At 40.4% G+C, this 19,847-nt stretch overlaps 1 protein-coding gene and 1 pseudogene across 1 annotated transcript; both read right to left on the reverse strand.

Annotated features, from left to right (window-relative positions):
- Positions 1-1,328: 1,328 nt before the first annotated feature.
- On the reverse strand, positions 1,329-8,090 carry LOC116477369 (olfactory receptor 52K1). Its single transcript, XM_032168081.2, has 2 exons — positions 8,078-8,090; positions 1,329-2,221 (listed from the first exon to the last, which is right to left on the reverse strand). Exons 1-2 carry the CDS (start codon positions 8,088-8,090, stop codon positions 1,329-1,331), a joined length of 906 nt encoding a protein of 301 aa, XP_032023972.2.
- Positions 8,091-15,671: 7,581 nt separating this feature from the next.
- LOC116477371 (olfactory receptor 52K2-like) lies at positions 15,672-16,614 on the reverse strand (annotated as a pseudogene).
- Positions 16,615-19,847: the final 3,233 nt, after the last annotated feature.

Genomic DNA, 19,847 nt, shown 5'->3' on the forward strand with positions numbered 1-19,847 from the left:
GAATACTAGGCTTAATACTTGGGTGATGAAATAATCTGTACAACAAAACCCACATAACATGGGTTTACCTAGATAACAAACCTGTACATGTAACTTAAAAGTTAAAAAACATACAGGAAATATATGGTACTATAATGTTATGCAATCACCATCATATAGGTGATCCATCACTGACCAAAACTTCATTATGCAGTGCGTGACAGTATTGTATTTTCTTATTTTCAGAAGTCTCAGCTTCAAGAGGGAAGGGTGTTATTTCTGTTTTCATGGTCCATAGTTCAAAGATAGTATTCAGCTCTTCTATCCATTCATTTAATAAATATTACTAAGTATTTTGGAGGGAAAATACATGCATGTGAAAAGCTAGATACATGATATAAATTGATAAAAAGGAACATCAGTGGACTCTTGATAAGTGTTCACTAAAGGAATTGGCCATGTCTATCAGGAAGGAAGTAAAAAAGGAACTGACTTAATGGAAGAAATAGATCTACTTATAAATGGAGCTGTCTAACTGTAGAAATAAAATTGGAAGATAGTAAGCTATAAAGAGTGGCAAAAGTGGCTGGGCGCGGTGGCTCACACTTGTAATCCCAGCACTTTGGGAGGCCGAGGCGGGTGGATCACGAGGTCGGGAGATCGAGACCACAGTGAAACCCCGTCTCTACTAAAAAATACAAAAAATTAGCTGGGCGTGGTGGCGGGCGCCTGTAGTCCCAGCTACTCGGAGAGGCTGAGGCAGGAAAATGGCGTGAACCCAGGAGGCGGAGCTTGCAGTCAGCCGAGATCGTGCCACTGCACTCCAGCCTGGGCAACAGAGCGAGACTCCGTCTCAAAAAAAAAAAAAGAAAAAGAAAAAAAAAGAGTGGCAAAAGGTGGAGGGTACTTGTCAGAAAAGACATGGGGGTAATTTCAGTACTAAAAGGAATAATGGTTTTGGGGTCACAAAACTTGTGGTACATTTCCTCACTCATACCAGGATAAAGAAGTCACCTGTTTGGGTAACTCAGCTGTTTGGGCCAATCTCAGCCAATATTCCTACTGTCTTTCACCTAGATTACAATACCACTTTGAGAGGTTTGTCTTCCTTAGCCATGTGATGAGTCTATGACAATGGGAAGGTCAAACCTCTGCTATCGGACCAGACTATAGGTGCACTCCTGGATTGACCTGACTCGTAGATCTGTGAGGAATGAAACCTCATTTTCCTTGTCATACTAGAGAATTGCCAAAGACATTCTGCAATTTTCCTTTTTAGATTTTTCCTCTCAACCCCAATCCAGCATTCTCATTACTTGGCCAGTGGGATAAAAAAGAAAACTATCCATCTACATGTTCTTTCTCTGGAATAGACTGAGCACATAATCACGAATCTGCTTGGTCTTGACTCCATATATGATAGGATTGACCATGGGTGGGAAAAGGAGATAGAAAATAGCAAGGAGTATGTGGACATGAGGGGCAGCACAGCGGGCTACACGGTGCATGACTGAAGAGATGACTATTGGAGTATAGGTGGACAGGATGGCACCTATTTGAGACACACATGTCCCAAATGCCTTGTAGCGGGCCTCCTGAGAGGCAAGCTGGAGAACCGCCTGAAGGATGAAGACATAAGACAGGATAACAAAGAGCAGATCCAACACCACAATAAACATGGCCACAGCAATGCCATAGATATTGTTGAAGCTAGTGTCCCCACACGCCAGACTTACCACAGCCATGTGTTCACAGTAGCAATGGGCAATCGCTGGGCCTCGGCAGTAGTGGAAGCGTCTCAGCAGGAAGGGGAGTGGAGTCATTAGTGTCACAGCCCGGATCACAGCAGCCATGCCAATCTTGGTAATGAGGGACCCAGTCAGGACCATGGTGTAGTGCAGTGGCTTGCAGATGGCCACATAGCGGTCAAAGGCCATGGCCAGCAGCACTGCTGATTCCATGATGGAAAAGGAGTGAAGGAAGAACATCTGGACCAGACAGGCAAAGAAGTTGATCTCCCGATCCCTGAACCAGAATATGGCAAGCATTTTGGGCAGCGTTGTAGAAGAAAGAACCAAGTCAATGGTTGCCAACATGGCCAGAAAGAGGTACATGGGCTCATGGAGGGCTGCATCAGCCTGGATAACAAAGAGAAGGGTACAGTTGCCTAGCAGAGCCAGAGTATAAGCAAAGCAGAAGGGGATGGAGATCCAGGCATGCAGGTGTTCCAAACCAGGAATTCCTGCCAACAAAAAGGTAGCTGGATGTGTTGAGGTGATATTAGAGGGAAGCATGGCTCCTGGAAAATCTCCTTGTCAATTTTTACAGGGCTTCTTCACCTTCTATATATACTTTCTACAGTATATATGATTAGAGTTCAATCTGTGATATCCCACCTGCAAAGATTACCTCTTGTTTCCATTGCTAGACGTTAAACAAAGTAACCTAGCAGCCTTCATAAACATGGAGAAGCATAATCCATATTTTCTACCCTCAAAGAAATTTGAATCTCATTGAGTAGATAGAATATTAAATATCCGTAGAATGGATATCCCAAGACAACTGTCATAAAGGAATGGAGTATATGTAGTGTTTTCTGTGTTCTTGGTGATGTCATGAATACCTTGAAAAAAGAAGTGAAAATATGTTTAAATCAATTCATTTCTTTAGCACATACATTGGTACCATTCTGCCTTTCAGTTAAGCTAAATTCCCAAATGCAAGAGCCGATTTTCTCTCCTGAAATCTGAGTTGAGTCCATGTATAAGTCAAACCCATTGGTTTCTAATGCCCAAATTAATCACACAATCTGCGTATTTTCCCTAAAACTACTTTATCTGATATGGTTGCTACTAGCCATATGTCACTATGTAAACCTAAATTTATATTTAATTTCACATTTATACAAAACACTTTTCACGTGCTCAATAGCCACATGTGACTAGTGACTACCAAGAATATTTTCATCATTGCAGAAATTTGTTGAAGACCACTGCTCTACAGTATATCTTTCATATCTTCTCAGTATTCACAGGTCTCTGTAAACACAGCCATGCTGCAAGCATACTGAGAAAATGAAAGGTCCTCTTTTGGTGCTCCACTGAAACTCATGTTAAACTCCCTGTGCGTGTGACTCTCCCTCCACCTGTCTTCCAGTTCCTTCTTTTCATCACAGGAGAATTCGCTCTCATCTTTAGCAAGACTGACTTCTGACTTCCAAATATCCTTCTTGTTAACAATTTTTCACCTTTTTATCTTGTTCTGGTCATTGTTCTTTTTTCAGATCCTTAAACACTAGAGTTACCCAGTTTTTACCAAGTATGTTGTTATAAAATTATAAAATATATGTTTGTATAAAATTTATATATTTATACAAAATATAAAATATAGGATCCACTTAATGAGATTCTTTTGAAGATTAAATGAGATAATGCACTTCAAACACTTAATAGTCACAGAACAAAGTAAATATTGAAAACAAAAACTGGGTCTCTTTTTCAAAAAAACTGTTGTGAAATATAATTGCTCTAAGATATTATAGCTAATAGTGTCAGCCATATTTGAGTCCTTCTTTCTACCGATTCCCAAGTCCTAAGTAACTAGGCTTATTGTTTCCACCTAGATGCCCTATATGCAACCTGCATCCAGCATAACCAAACTGAAAACTAACTTCCTTCCATAAGATCTGGAAAATGTTTAGAATCTAAAGTTACTGGCTGAAATCATGACTGCCACATATTCTAGTGGCAGACCTTGCACAAATCACTTATGTACTAATTTGTTTCCTTCTCTGTTAATGGGAAATAGCACTGAACTACCTTTATCTGAGGGGTATAGGGAGGTTAAGTGTGATTATGTATAAAATCATTTTGTATAATTCCTTAGTGTGCAGATCTTTGTCATTTATATTTCTCTTCTGTAGAACTGTTACTTTTTAAAAAATTATTTATGTTGATTAATCTACCGTGACATTAAATCCTCCTCCCTTTATTCAAACCTCTGCTTTTCTTTATAGCAAAACATGTAGAAATGTCTACAATCTCCACTCTCTCAAGGATAATTGGTTTTGAAACATATCAATCTGGATTTTATTCCCATCACAAACCAAAAAGTCCTTTTACTGTGAAAATCAATGACCTCCATGATGATGGTGCCCTTATCACTTACCTGGCTTCATGCAACTGGACCTCTGAGAAACTTTTATCTGAATTGACCACTCTCCTGCTTAAAACTCACTTTTCTCTTGTGTACCACCATATTCCTGTTTCCCAGCTCCAGAGTGTCTCACTTCCTTCTCCTGCTTCTGCCCTAACTGTAAGTTATTACATTTCTACAGTTCTCAAGCATCTTTTCAAATTTTAAATCCATGTCATTCAGAAAATATATTAACAATTTAATGACAACTATTTAAATATTTTTACTGAAGAGGTTAAGGAAAAATTTATGAACAAAACAGGTGGATCCCTTAGTAGAATAAGTTTGCTAAAGGTTGGAGAAGGATAATAAAAGGACATCGTGATTAAATTACATATTATACAAAGTTTCATTGTTGTGATTTAAAAATCCAGGAATAGGGCAGTTATGATAGGCATTTCAAGATAGGGAGCAGGAGAAGTTGAAATTTGAAATAAAAAGCTCTAATTATACACCTCATTAGAAAATAAATTTGAGAAAAATTGAATGAGGTGAGGAAATACTTAGCTTCACTTCCTTAAACGTCAAACTAAAATTTCATGCCAGTGGTATATACAGAACAACTATACAGTGAACAAGAATAGGATGAAGGAGTGGAACAGGAAAGAAAATATAGATCCAAAGTTGCCTTTCTGAGATGGATAATCCAATTCCACATGAAGAACCATAGAGAAGGGACCAAAGAATTGTCCACTCTAGACACAGAAGAGGGGAACTTTTATCCACTGGCTACCACACCCCATAGGTCAAAGATGACCCAAGGAGTGTAGATTTCCTTGCATTTTCAGGTCCATACATGCACCAGAATAACAGAATGAGATCCCTGAGGTGCCCATGCAATAAAGCAGAGAAACTGTGGGGTGGGATGCAGCTGAGTAAGGTGCTATCAACCTACACCTGCACTCAAATGGTTCCCACAACAAAAAGGGGAGATGACAGGACATGAGAAGACCATAATAGATTTGGAATATAGGAGTCAACCAGGGGAAAGGAACAGTCTAAGAAAATGGAACAGCCAGAGAAAATACCCCAAGACATAAAAACACCTGTTATTCAAATATCAGCAGACAGCCAGCACAGGTAGGATGAAGCAAATGAGCAGGAGAATCACGTCAGAACAGTGGGGCCAGATCACACAGGGCCCCATAGGCCTTTGTGGACTTTGCAAAAGTTCCTCATTTCTCTCAGAATCAAGGACATTGTTTTCAGCAGAGAGGAGATATATCTGACTTATACTTTTAAAGTTTTCCCTGGCATCTATGATGGAGAATAGCACAAAGAGGGAAGGGTAGAATTGGGGGAAAGTACCTGGAGACTATTGCAGGAATCCAAGGAAGGGAGAACATTGGCTCAGAATCAAGGTAGCAGTGTATGTAGTGGGAAGTAATAGGATTGGGGATATATTTTTAAAATGTGTCAATGGTATTTTTGACAGGTTAGATATAGGAAGTGAGACAACAGGGAGTCGAAGATGACACCCTGATTTTTGACATAAACAACTGATAGGAGCTGCTCCCAACTGAGATGGGGAAAGCATGAAAGGAGGAGCTCAGCAAAATGACATGGCACATGGATACATATGTAACAAACCTGCACATTGTGCACATGTACCCTAAACCCTAAAGTATAATAATAGAAATAAATAAATAAATAAATAAATAAAGGAGGAGCTCAAGACTTCAATTTTTGAACGTGGTGAGTTTGAGATACCAGAAATTCAAGTGAATAGGGTAATATGTATAGAAAATAAATCATATTTAAAGCCACGAAACTGAGATCATCCAGATAGTAAATGTTCACAGAAAAGAGAACCAGAGAACCCAAAACTGAATCCCAACATTAAGAATGGATGGGAGAGGAGTTGGAGCACACTGAGACATTCGCAAGGGAAAGTGACAGTAGAAACTATTAAGATAGTACATTATTTGGGAATGTTTCTTAGTATATAGAATATAGTTTATTAACAAGGGGATTATTACCATGTAAAATGCTACTGATGAGTCAAAGAATTTGAAAACACAATTGGCCTTGTGTTTAGAATTACACAAGAGGATTGGATACCTTGATAAAAGCAATTTTGCTAGAATAGAGACAGGCAAAGCCTGACTTGACTGAGTTAGAATAGATAAGAGGGGAATTGAAGTTTGTTAACATGGCTAACTTTGAGGAATTTGGAAGCAAAGGACAGCAAGTAAATAGGGCACTGGCTAAAATGGAAAGCCAAGTCAAGTGTGTGTGTGTGTGTGTGTGTGTGTGTGTGTGTTAGAACAGAAGTATCATGTCTTTAGCTGAAGAAAATTATCCAGTAGTAGGGGAAAACTTGAAACTTAGGTGAAGAAAGAGAATACTGCTCCTGAAAAGACCTTGAATATTGCATCTTTCTAGGTGGTCTACTTGTTGACCATTGAGAATATAAACATATCCTGAAACAAACACAAATTTACATATCTTACATTCCTTGTAAGCTCCAGACTAGAATATCCAACTCCATACTCGATATCCCCACATATTTTCCTCACAGATATGTCAAACCTGTCATGCCTGAGGCAGAAATCATGACTACTTCTTTTCTTGTGCTGCCCATATCTCAGAACATAACATCCTGCCCAACCAGTTGCTCAACCTAGAATCAAGTCATCCTGGATTCTTCTCTATTCTTCCTGCATCATATTTAATCATCAGCAAACACCACTGGATCATCCTACATAGTAAATCTCCACGTTGCCCATTGCGTTTCCAACACTGCCACCCTTCCAACGCCATCACCGTTGTTCAAGCCACAGCATCTCTCAGCAACTACTGCTACAAAAGAATCCTAACAGGTTCACAAAGTTCCACTTTGTTCTCCAATATTTATCCTTAAGCAATTACCCACCATATCATGAAGTGAAGGGACTAGAGTTAAGAAACTCTACCTATTTTCCTTCTGTAAACCCAGCCTCTAACATACATAGGTGTGGAACATTTCACTAAATAAAATATGACTACTAGATTACTGGAAGACATATTTCTCAGAGTACTACTCCCCTCATGTGACTTAAGCTCAGAATTTGGGTTATCTTCTCATTTAAAATGCATCCAGGATGGAAGTTCTAAGCATCCCAATTACAATACTTTGTCACCTGCACCAGAATAAAATTCTCTTCTTAACGGAAAACACTATTTTAAATATTCATAATGTTTGTGCATTTTTGTCAGGAACAAGCCCTTATGACAACAGACATTTTTATTTTCAAGTACGTATCAGTACTTAGAAACATGCCTGGCATCTAAGAAACTCTTCTAAAATACTATGAAACAATCCCACAAACCTGCTGCACCTTTACCTTATCTCAATATGTATTTTCCACAAAACCCACGTTTTACTTTGAGTCTGCATGTCCGCCTAGATTCCTCCATTCAACTTTTAAACATCACTAACCACCCTGTGAGCTGTCTACACATCTTCATGAAAAAAAAAAAGGCATCTCTTCTATCAGATTTCTTCCTGAAAAGACAGGGTGTCTAACAGTTCATAAATCTTACTTCCTTTGAAGTTCATCTAAAATCAACTCCTCAGAATGAAATGCTCGGAGTAGGAGTGTGAATGGAGCCAGTCTTCTTCCCCTAATATCCAGAAACTAAGACCTCCTCTGTAGTGCAAGTTTTGTCCAGACTGTTCATTGTTTTCGGAACTAAGATGTCCATGCTCAAAGGATTTATCTTCTATTTCTCCTTAAAAGGGGCCTCCGTACCCAGAATGGACTCAGTTAATACTGAATCTATTTGGTTGCCTATACCTTTATCTTAAAAGGATATCAGAATGACATATCTGAAAAACTTAGAACCAGACAAGGAAGGATAATCACGATACTTCAAGACTCTGCTTCTGGTAGAAGAACCTCAAAGATAACGTATTTCTTACCTTTCCCTGCCATCTTTCTAGTTCAGGCCCCATTTTCTTCCCCTTGACTAATGCAGAAGCCCTTTAACCGGGATGGGGGCATTTGCAGGGGTTAAAAAAAGCAATGACAGGAGGTGAGAAGTGACAGATCCAAACTGGAATAATCAGCTAAGACTTCTTGGAGATTGCCCACAGTGTTTGGCATGGGAAGGAAGCAGGCATCCTCTGTGGTGGGGAGAGCATCTGGAGTTTGTGTACCAAACAGTTGGGAGGGACTATCAAGACTTCTGTTCCCTGTATTGAAGGACCAGAGTAGAAGCAATAACAGGGTTGGAGAGCTGATGCCTAAGATCAGGACTGGTTATGGGAAGAAATTGAGAGTGCCCCCACCTTCCTGCTCACTCCCACCTTCCTGCTCACTCCCACCTTCCTGCTCACTCCCACCTTCCTGCTCACTCCCACCTTCCTGCTCACCCCAACAACATCACTTGTTTCCTATTTCCCTGAGTTGCAGCTCTATCCACAGTCCTCAGCCTGACTTACAATCCTGGGCCCTTTTCATTAGCTTCATGCAGCACCAGTGCCGCCTTCCTCTTTCAGTCTAAGGAGTCTTAGGAGGAGGAAGCTGGGAAGCGAGCAGCTGGCTTTAATCCTCACCAACCTCTGCCCTTCTCCCAGAAGGCTGTGGAAGCAGAAACTGCTGCACTTGAGCAGAGTCCTCAGAGACATCTCTGGCCTCCTCTCTCTGGGTTGATGCAAGGGGACTCCCCTGACCCAAGGACTGTATCCTTGTTTCCTACAGCCCATGCCTCCTCCCCAGCTAGTGGCGCTGAGCTGTGACTATCAGGGGTCATGCCCTACTTGCCAGAGGCTGTGAGCATTTCAGGTGGAGCTGGCTTGTGTCTTAGTGTTTGCTGTGCCTCTCCTTACTCTTTATCCTTACAGTGTCTTCAAAGAAAGCCAGCCTCATCAGAAAATATACACTGCAGGCAACTCCTGTCAGAATTAACTTGAAAGGGCAGGGAGTCCAGCCTGACCAGGACAAGGTCATCCATCAGGCATTTTATTTTGCATTCATATTTCATATTGGCCTGAGATATGCATTAATAACCAGCTCGTGACCTTGATCTTGCACCTGTCTGATCCCTGACCTATTTTTCTTATCTCTAAGGTAGAGATAACTTTTACAATATTTTCTAACTCACAAGGATAGGAGGATCTAAGTAGATAAACAAGAGGCCACTATGAATGTGATTCCTTATTAATAATTAGGAAATTACCAATCATCTGTAAATGATAAAGGGTGATCTTTCTACCTACAACTGACTTAATGTGTGCTATTTTTCAAGGGCCTGAGAAGATGCTTTTCACTAGAGTTCTCCATGGATTTTGTCTACCCTAATTCCCCATAATTTTTAAAAGCAATCTCAGAACCCTGTAACTCAGTCATACCCACTCCCTTCTCACACGGGTACCCTGGAATTAACTTCCCCTTCTGTAACAGTTGGCCCTCAAGTGTGTGGACTCGCCCTCCTCCTTGATAAGTCTGATCTTTTGGGATGCTGGGATAAAGTGGAATTCCTACATAGTACATTTAAAGTTGCAGCCTAAATTAACAATGTACAGCCAGGCCATGGGGATACAGCTTGTATTAAAAAGCACCTCACCAAAACCTAATATGGCCAAAGCCAGATAAAAGCCAGACAAGAGCCAGATAGAATAGACAGGGTTTTTGTGAACAAAGCACCTTACTTTGCCCCCAACTCCATTCTGAATGGGTAATCCTGACATCATAGGAGCAGGATAAGAAGCACACGGAGTGGGGGAGTGGGCAGTGGGGCCATTGGCTCAAACTGTGCTGGAGATAACTGCTGGAATATTGGAATACTTTGACTGTGTTTAATTCATTGACATCCTCCCCACCCTATCTTTTCTTTTGTAAAATCTAGATTCTTTTACATTCATATGCATGTTTGCTTTGGTGTTCTTCATTCCCTCCAGCTTTTTCATGTTTCCATCTGGATCATTTTTTTTCTGCCTGAAAAACTTTTATTTTTGCTTTTATTACAGGCCATATAGTGACACATTCCATCGACTTTTGCTCATTTGTAAAATTATCTTAGTGAAAGATGACTCACCTCCTGGGTCTGTATCTAAAATTCTATTTCAATTTGAATAGGTTTTTAAATGGGCAATTCTTCTTTCATCCACTTTAGTACATTAATTGTATTCTGCCTTGACTTGCTTTTTTTGAAGTCAAGTACCTATTAATATCAGTCTTGTTGTTGATCCTGTGGATATAATGTGCCCTACCCATACCTGGGTGCTGCTTTTTTTTTTTTTTTTTCAGTTAGCTGTGATGTGATCACACAGAACATTGTAGGCCATTGTATCAGTCTGTTCTCACACTGCTATGAAGAACTACCTGAGACTGGGTAATTTCATGGAGAAAAGAGGTTTGATTGACTCACAGTTCCTGCAGGCTGTACAGAAGCATGGCTGGGAGGCCTCAGGAAACTTAGTCATGGCAGAAGATGAAGGAGAAGCAAGCAGGTCTTACCACAGCGGAGCAGGAAAAAGAGAAGGGGGGGCAGGGCCACACACTTTTAAACAGAACATCAAGGGGGAAATCTGCCCCCATGATCCTATCACCTCCCACCAGGTCCCCTCCTCTGACATGTGGGGATTACAATTTGAGATGAGATTTGGGTGTGGACACAGAGCCAAACCATATAAGCCATGTAAGGATTTCACTTTGCAAAGGTTCATAATTTCTCTCAGAATAAAAGCCCAGTTTGAGCAGTGAATTGACATTATTTGACATATGTTTTTAAAATATTGCTTCTGACTTAATGGGACAGCACAAGATGATGAGGATGAAAGCAGAGAAAGGATTACAAATGCTATTGTAGGCATCCAGAGAGAAGATGGTGTTTCCAAATCAATGTGTTAATCATATATATGGAGAGAAATCAGATATATCAGATTTTATATCTATTTTTTAAGTGCCAGTGGGAATTCCTGAGAAATTAGCTCTAGGCTGTGAGAGAAAAAGAAATCAAAGACAACACCAAGACTCCTGGCTTAAGGAACACGTAGGTGGGAAGGTGTTGTGAGGGTCGCTAGGCAGAACAGGATCCTATACTCAAGCATTGATCCTACTTTAAGGATGATGTGCAGCTCTGTGTCCTAGCTTGGAATGTTGGGATGACCTAGTTTTTGAGTGATTAGAAGTACTGCCTCTAGGCCCAGATGACTGCATCAAGTTTCCTTTATCCTAATCTTGCATTCTATGTATGGGTATAAAATTATATGTGCCTGTAGGCTACTCATATTTCTTATTCATGTTTTGATTGTGTGCTAAACTCAAATGAGCTCATACAGAAGGTAATTTTCCTTTTACTGTTTGTGACTAATCCTGGCTGTGCTAATGTTATATTGATATATTACCTGTCTATGGGATCCTTATACTACTGGACTTATATTGATATATTACCTGTCTATGGGATTCTTATACTACTGGACTTGTTCTGGGAACTAAATTATTTCTCCACTGAGGATAGATATGACCTTAAGGATGATGTTATTCCTCGTATAAGTCAATGGGAGAATAAGATTTCTCTCGTTGGAAGTAGCTTTTTAAATTCATGCTCTTTTCTATGTTTGTTTACATGTGGTTACAACTTAGTGTTTATTTTTTAGCTGCCCACCTGCCCCAACTATTCTCAGACAAAATAATCAGGAGATGCTGACTACATGAGGCATTTGTCTTTGTGTCTGAGAGATTTATGGGAGCAGTGATGGAATATAAGGAGAAGCAAGAGTGTAGGTTCTTGCAATACCCTTGTCTCCTGCACAGCTTCCAACCTTCTACACCACACCTGACAAATGCTTGGAGATTGTTTCAAAGTTAACTAATATAGAGAGAGATAGAGATACTTCCTCAACAGTAGTCTCTGAGGAAACAATGAAAGGGGTCACAAAAAAAGAAGTACAACAATGTATTTGTGGAAGATGATGTATGAAAATATACTCATTTTCCTGGGCTGTAATAACAAAATACCACAGAGTGGATGGTTTCAGTACAGAAACCTATTTTCTCAATTCTGGAAGCTGGATGTGCAGGTCAAGGTGTGGCATATGGTGGATTCCTTTTCAGGCCTCTCCTCGGCTTGGACATTATCCTCTTCTCCTTGTGTCTTTTCTTATACGGACACCTGTTGTATTAGATTGAGTCCCATCCTAATAACTTCATTTTCACTTAACCTCTTTGAAGACCTTATCTCCAAATACAGTCATATTACTCTGAGATACTCGGGTTTAGGACTTCAACATATGAGTTTACTGAAGGGGGACACAATTCAGCTCATAACACCCTGCCTTCTGGCTCCCTAAAGTCTAGTCCTTCCCGCATGCAAAGCACAAGCATCCCCAATTCCAGGGGTTAACTGTAAATACAAAATCTCATCTAAACGTAATATCTAAATCACTCATGCGACACTCAGGTATGAATCCATCCTGAGGCGAAATTTCCCTCCAGCTATAAACCTGTGAAACCAGACAAGCTACCTGTGACCAAAATATAATGGTAGAACAGGCACAGTGTAGGCATTCCCACTCAAAAAGGAGAAATCAGAATAAAAGTGTCATGAGTCACAAATAAGTCTAAAACCTAGCAGGGCAAATTACACTTGATTTAAGGCTCAGAATAATCCTTTTTGACTCAATGGACAGCAGCCCCAACCCCTCAGTCCTGGGTTAGAGGCACCCTGGCCTTCTGAAGCCAATGGGCTGGCTCTGCCCTCTGGAACGAAGGAAGAGGCAGCCTAGCCTCCTGGATCTGTGTCTTTTGGGCTTGTGGTGGCAGTGGTAGCCCTGCCAACCTCTGAACCACCTTAGGGTATGTTTTCCCTTTTCTTGAAGGATAATGCATGTTTGCAGCTAAATAGCTCTATTGGGCCATCCTCTGGAATCCCGAAAGTCCAACTACCTTCTTTCATGTCATCCTAACTCTGTTCATTTCTGCTGCTAATAAAATTCTCAAAAAGCATGTTGGTCTTTGATGCAATTCATGGGGTCCAAACTATCAGATAAAAGGGATTCCCGTGAGTCTTTCCTGCATAGCCCCATCTCTATTCCTGGCTTCTGCTGAGATGGCTGATTGTATCCATAAACACATGCCTAATCCTTTTTTTAAAAATTGGCACATATTAATTGTACATATTTAGAGGGTACATGCAATATTTCCATACATGTATACAACTGGTAATGATCAAATCAGGGTAATCAATTTGAGATAATCTATCACCTCAAATATTTATCATTTCATTGTGTTGAACATTCAAAATCCACTCCTCTGGCTGTTCTGAAATCTATACTAAATTATTAACTATTGTCATTCTAGTGTGCTATAGAATACTATAACATTCCTTCTACCTAAAGGGCAATTTTCTACCCATTAACCAACTCCTGCCTATACCCTCTTCCCCCTACTCTTCCAAGCCTCTGGTAACCACTATTCTAGTCTCTACTTCTGTAACATCAACTTTTCTTTACCTCCCAAATATGAGTGGGACCATGCAGTATCTGTCATTCTGTGCTGGTTTATTTCATTTAATATACCTAATCTTTTTAGAAAATGGTTGTCCAGCCACACCCTTGATATTCTTTCCAAATTACACTTATTTATTGTAATATGGATATGCTGAGAATTTTTCAATCTTTAATTCCCGATTCCTTTTTGCTTAAATTCTTCTCCCACTTATCTCCCTCCTCTCTCATAAGCAACAAGAACAAACCGGGTCACAATTTCAGCACTTTGCTTAGAAATCTCCTCAGCTAAATATTCAAGTTCATCACTTACAAGTTCTACTTTCCACAAAGCACTAGAACACAATTTGTCCAAGTTCTTTTTCATTTGATAACACAGATCATCTTTCTTCCAGTTCCTCCTTCCTGAGACCTCACTAAAAGCATCTTTAATATTCATATTTCTACCTACAGTCTCTTCAAAGAAATCTTAGCCTTTTTTAACACGCACCTCAAAACTTTTTCAGCTTCAACCCATTACTCAGTTTCCAAGCAACTTCCACATTTTTAGATATTAGTTACAGTAGCACCCTACTTCCTGGTGCCAAAAGTAGTTTTCTAGGGCTTCTATAAGAGGCAAAACAAACTGGGTGGCCTAATAAACAGAAATTTATTTCTTCACAATTCTAGAAGATAGAAGTCCAAGATCCAAGCAGAATTGGTTGCTGCTGAGGCCGCTCTTCTTGGCTTGTACATGGCCGTCTTTCTGTATTTTTACGTGGTCTTCACTCTGCCTGTGTCTGTGTACAAATTTTCTCTTCTTATATAGACACCCATCATATTGGATTAAGGCCCGTCCTAATCACCTCATTTTAACTTAAGTATTACTTTAAAGACTTTATCCCCAAATACAGTCACATTCTGAAGTGCTGGGTGTTAGGATTTTAACATATAAATTGGAAAGAGGAACAAAATTCAACTCATGAGATTCGGTATGAGGGAGCATCAGAGGTGCAGTTCTCAGGATTAATATTAAGGGAATTCTTGAGTACCTAAGTTTGCATGAAACAGAACAAAACCTAAGTCAATATGCCCACATCTCATCTTCTTTGACTTCTCATATTTCTTCTATGCTGGGCCTTGGAATGGTGAGTTTAGAGAACACAAACCATTGGAATTATTCCATCTTCTGTCTGAGGACATAAACGTAAGTCCAGCATCCCTTTCTTAACAGTCTGTGTCCCTGGCTGATAGCACAGACTTGGCTAGATTATTAAATAAGTAAACAATTCACATTCTTGTTGAAAACATAAGATACATCTATGCACAAAGAAAGAGTTATGTGATATATAATAAAATGTCAGAGGATATGGTTTTTCTTCAAAGTATTTAATGAGATGGAATAGCCATGAGGATGAGGAGGTAAAAAGAAGTCAAAGAATACAGACTGGCTTAGTTGAAGAAATAAGCTTCTAACAAGCAGAGCTGTCTCACTTGGAATAAATAGGCCTAAAGGATGCACGTGCACCAGCACTGACAGCGTTTAGGTAGAGTTTAGGGATCAACTATTAAAATATAGCGGAATTCCTGCACTGGATGGAGTAGGGGTCCTAACTCGGGAATTTGAGTGGATAATTCACCAAATGTCCTACAAGTCAGAGATAGAAATTCAGATTTTCACAGCCTTCTCTTAAGCAAATTAACTTGGAAGCATCTTTGTGTCCTTCAGCAAAGTCACCATGAGGCCGGAGGGTCAAGACTCTGTCAAGTTTACTGACAGGAGTCAGGGCTCTGTGAGGAGACAGCACAGTCACCAGGTTCAATCCAGAGGCTACCAGAGGGCAAAGACCCAAATGTCCAACAACGATAGACTGGATTAAGAAAATGTGGCACATATACACCATGGAAGACCCACAAATTCTAAACAGACTATTGGGACTGAGCTTCAGGACATCATTTATTCTTTTGATAATACAAGAAAAGAACTAAACATAGAGTCTAGCAGCCATCTACTCTCATCACAGCCCTGGCCCACTACAGCATTCACTGTGCCCCACTCTTTTTCCACTTATTCCTCACTCTCTATTCACACATCCTTTCTCAGGAATACTCCCAAGACTCTGTCATGGATCTGCTTGGTCTTAACGCTATAGATGATGGGATTGACCATGGGTGGGAAGAGCAGATAGAAATTGGCGAGGAGAATGTGGACATGTGGGGCAGCATGGCGGGCCACACGGTGCATGACTGAAGAGATGACTGAAGGTGTGTAGAAGGCTAAGATGGCACCTATGCGAGACACACATGTCCCAAATGCTTCGTAGCAGCCTCCTGAGAGGAGAGTTGTAGAACTGCCTGAAGGATAAAGATATAAGATAGGATGATAAAGAATAGATCCAACATTCCAATAACATGGCCACAGCAATGCCATACATATTGTTGAAGCTAGTGTACCCACACGCCAGCCTCACCACAGCCATGTGTTCACAGTAGCAGTGGGCAATCACTGGGGCTTGGCAGTAGTGGAAGCATCTCAGCAGGAAGGGGAGTGGAGTCATTAGTGTCACAGCCTGGGCCACAGCAGCCATGCCAATCTTGGTGATGAGGGACCCAGTCAGGACCTTGGTGTAGTGCAGTGGCTTGCAGATGGCCACATAGCGGTCAAAGGCCATGGCCAGCAGCACTGCTGACTCCATGATGGAGAAGAAGTGAAGGAAGAACATCTGGACCAGACAGGCAAAGAAGTTGATCTCCCGATCCCTGAACCAGAATATGGCAAGCATTTTGGGCAGTGCTGAGGAGGAAAGGACCAGGTCGATGGCTGCCAACATGGCCAGAAAGAGGTATATGGGCTCATGGAGGGCTGCATCAGCCTGGATGATGAGAAGGAGGGTGCAGTTTCCAAGCAGGGCCAGTGTATATGCTGAGCAGAAGGGGATGGAGATCCAGATGTGCAGGTGTTCCAGGCCTGGAATCCCCATCAATGAGAAGATAGCTGGATGTGTTGAGGTGATATTGGAGGCTGACATGATTCCTGGAAATTCTCCTTGTTGATCTTCATATGCTCCTTCACCTTCTAGGAAGAGTATCTGGAGTAACTAGGATTACAGAGTTCAATCACCTTCTATGATGAGCCCTTGTTACCATTCCTAGTCCTTAAACAAAATCCACTGGAAGTTCTCATAGACATGGAGAAGCATAATCTATGGTTCCTGCCCACAAGAAACTCTCATTTTTATTGATATCTAAATATCTAGATATCAATAGACCTGATACCACTAAACAGTTCTCATAAAGGAATGCAGAAGTGGTATTGTTTTGTGTTCTTGGTGACAAGATTATCTTGATCAAACAAGTAAAATATGTTTAAATCAATTCATTTAGGTCATACATTGTTACCATTCAACCTACCAATCAAACAAAACTCCCAATCATATGAGTAAATTTTCTGTTGAACTTTCTGGCTTAAGTGTTAACTCTATGGATGTGGCTGAATCTCTCTGCAGAGTCTCCCTAATACAGTGCAAACTAATACGGCAGACTCGATTCTGAACCAACGGCTTCCGCAAATCTTCAGCTGCTACCACGGGAGCATATTCCACAGCCCCTTGTTGCTGGGATCCCCTTGCTCCATGCCAGTCCCTTGGAGGCAGGATACTGTCAAGAGAGGCAAGCCTGGTCATCTCCCGCAGTGTCCACATGACCCACAGAAGACTTGCTTTGCCAGACAGTAGAAAAACAGGCTGATTCAATGGTACCCTTTTCTCAGCTTCTTGTCTTCCTGTATCCCCTTCTCCAAGCTCCAATGACATCAAGCACTCTGCTGCTTTAGTGCCTATAGAAGTCAAACGAACCCTGCAATTCCAGTGCCTCAATTAATCATACAATCTGTTTAACTTATCTGGAAGTATACTATCTAATAGCATTGCCACTTGCCCAAATGTGGCTATTTCTAGTAATCAAAAATAAACAAAAATTCATACCTCAATCACAAAAAATTAAGCGTTCAGTAGCATCTAAATTTAAGTGCTAAATAGACCTAATTTAAGTGCTCAATAACCCCATGTGACTAGTGGCTACTATATTGGACAATTTAGGTAAAGACTATTTCTATCTTTGCAGAAAGCTCCATTAAAGGGCACTGCTCTGTAATACATCTTCCAGGTTCTTTTAACACAAACTTTGAACATACAGCTATGCCTCCAGCTTACAAGAAGATGAAGAGCCTTCTCTTTTGGTTTTCCTTCCTCTAAACTCACATTAACTTTCTTGCTCATGTGGGTCTCCCTCCGTCCATCTTCCATTTCCTTAATTTTCATCACAGAACTCTTTCATCTTTAGAAAGACTAACATCCGGCTCCCCCACACACAAACTTTATGCTTAACAATTTTTAATATTTCTCTCCTCTCTTGCTCATTTTTCTTTCTTCTGTCAAAAGCCTTAAACACTGAAGTTGCCCAGTTTTTACCCGGGCACTCTTGTTAGAATTTATTTAATGAAGTTCTTATGAGAATTAAATGAGATAATGCATCGAGACAGCACAGTCAGTAAGCAAAGTAACTGCTTAGTTATCGGTCTTTTTTCAATATGAGAAAATTGAGTGTTGGGAAAATAATACCTCTAAGACACCATAGTTAATAGTGTCAGTCAGCCAGGTTTGAGTTCTCGCATTTTCCAAATTTAATGTTCTAAATAATCATCTCCTTTTGCTTCTGCCCAAATGCCCAAAGGCAACTCATGTTTTGTACATCCAAATTTAAAACAAGTTCCTTTTTTTCCATAAAGTATGGGAAAAATTTAGAATCTGAAGCCTCGGCCAAAATCATGATGGTCCGAGGTCATGTAGCTAGAAGATGTGGCAAATAGCTTACTTCAAGCCCCTGTTTCTTCTCTGGAAATGGGTAATAAAACTGCCCTACCTTTATCTCAGGGTTGTAGGGAAAATACTAGAATTACACACAAAATGTCTTTTTGTATAATTATTTAGTGTTTTTTTGTTTTGTTTTGTTTTGTTTTGCTTTTTTGAGGCAGAGTCTCGCTCCTTAGCCCAGGCCGGAGTGCAGTGGCGCTATCTCGGCTCACTGCAAGCTCCGCCTCCCGGGCTCACGTGATTGTCCTGCCTCAGCCTCCCGAGCAGCTGGGACCACAGGTGCCCGCTACCGCGCCCGGCTAATTTTGTGTATTTTTAGTAGAGACGGGGTTTCACTGTGTTAGCCAGGATGGTCTCCATCTCCTGACCTCGTGATCTGCCTGCCTCGGCCTCCCAAAGTGCTGGGACTACAGGCGTAAGTCACCGCGCCCGGCCTAATGTTTATTATTTAGAGCCTTATTTGTCATCTCTCTCTCCCTCCACAGAAAACTTATGCTTGAAAAGGAAAAAAAAAAGGTTTCTATGTCGATGAGCACTTTATAATCTTCTCCTCCATGATCTTATATCCTCTCTATTTTTTCAAAGTTTAGCTCTTCTTTGCATAAAAATACCTAGGAATGTCTACATATTCAGATTCAACTCCCACAAATTTCCTGTAGTATTAGCACATTCTAATTTACCTGAAAAAGCGCTCATTTGGGCCAGAAATGACCTCCATATGATGCCATGGTCACATACTTGCCTTCATTCGTGTTGATCTTTCAGCAGCTTTTTTCTGAATTGACCACTCTTCTGAAACTCCTTCTCTCCTCTTGGCTCCCCTTAATACTTACATTACCCATCAAATGAGCTGCTTCTTTCAGTCTCCTGCTTCAGCCCTACCTCAAAACACTGAATTATTTCATGTCTCAAGCTTTAATTCTGTGCAATGCTATGTTCACATAAAATTCAGTAAATATATTTGGCAAATTTAGTACAATAAAAATGTAAATATTTTTGCTGATTCGGTTAAGAAAAAATTCATGAACAAAACAGATCCCTTAGAATAATTTTGCTAGAGGTTGGAGAAGGATAATAAAAGGATATAGTAAGTAAATTACATCATAATATACAAAGGTTCACTGTTGTGATTTAAAAACAAAAAACAAAAAAAGGATCAAGGGTAATGAGGATAGGAATTCCATGGCAGGGAGCAGGGGAGGTTGAAATCTGAAATAAAGAGATCATTGCAGGCCTCATTGCAAAGGGAATTCTAGCAAATATTAAATGAGGTGAGGAAATACTGGTTTCGTTTCTTTAAAAAGCCAAACCTGTAATCCCAGACAAGTGGTATATATAGAAAAATTATATAATGAACAAGAACAGGATGAAGGAGTGGAACAGGAAAGAGA

The sequence above is a fragment of the Hylobates moloch genome, unplaced genomic scaffold (genome assembly GCF_009828535.3).
Source record: "Hylobates moloch isolate HMO894 unplaced genomic scaffold, HMol_V3 SCAFFOLD_11, whole genome shotgun sequence".
NCBI lineage: Eukaryota > Metazoa > Chordata > Mammalia > Primates > Hylobatidae > Hylobates > Hylobates moloch.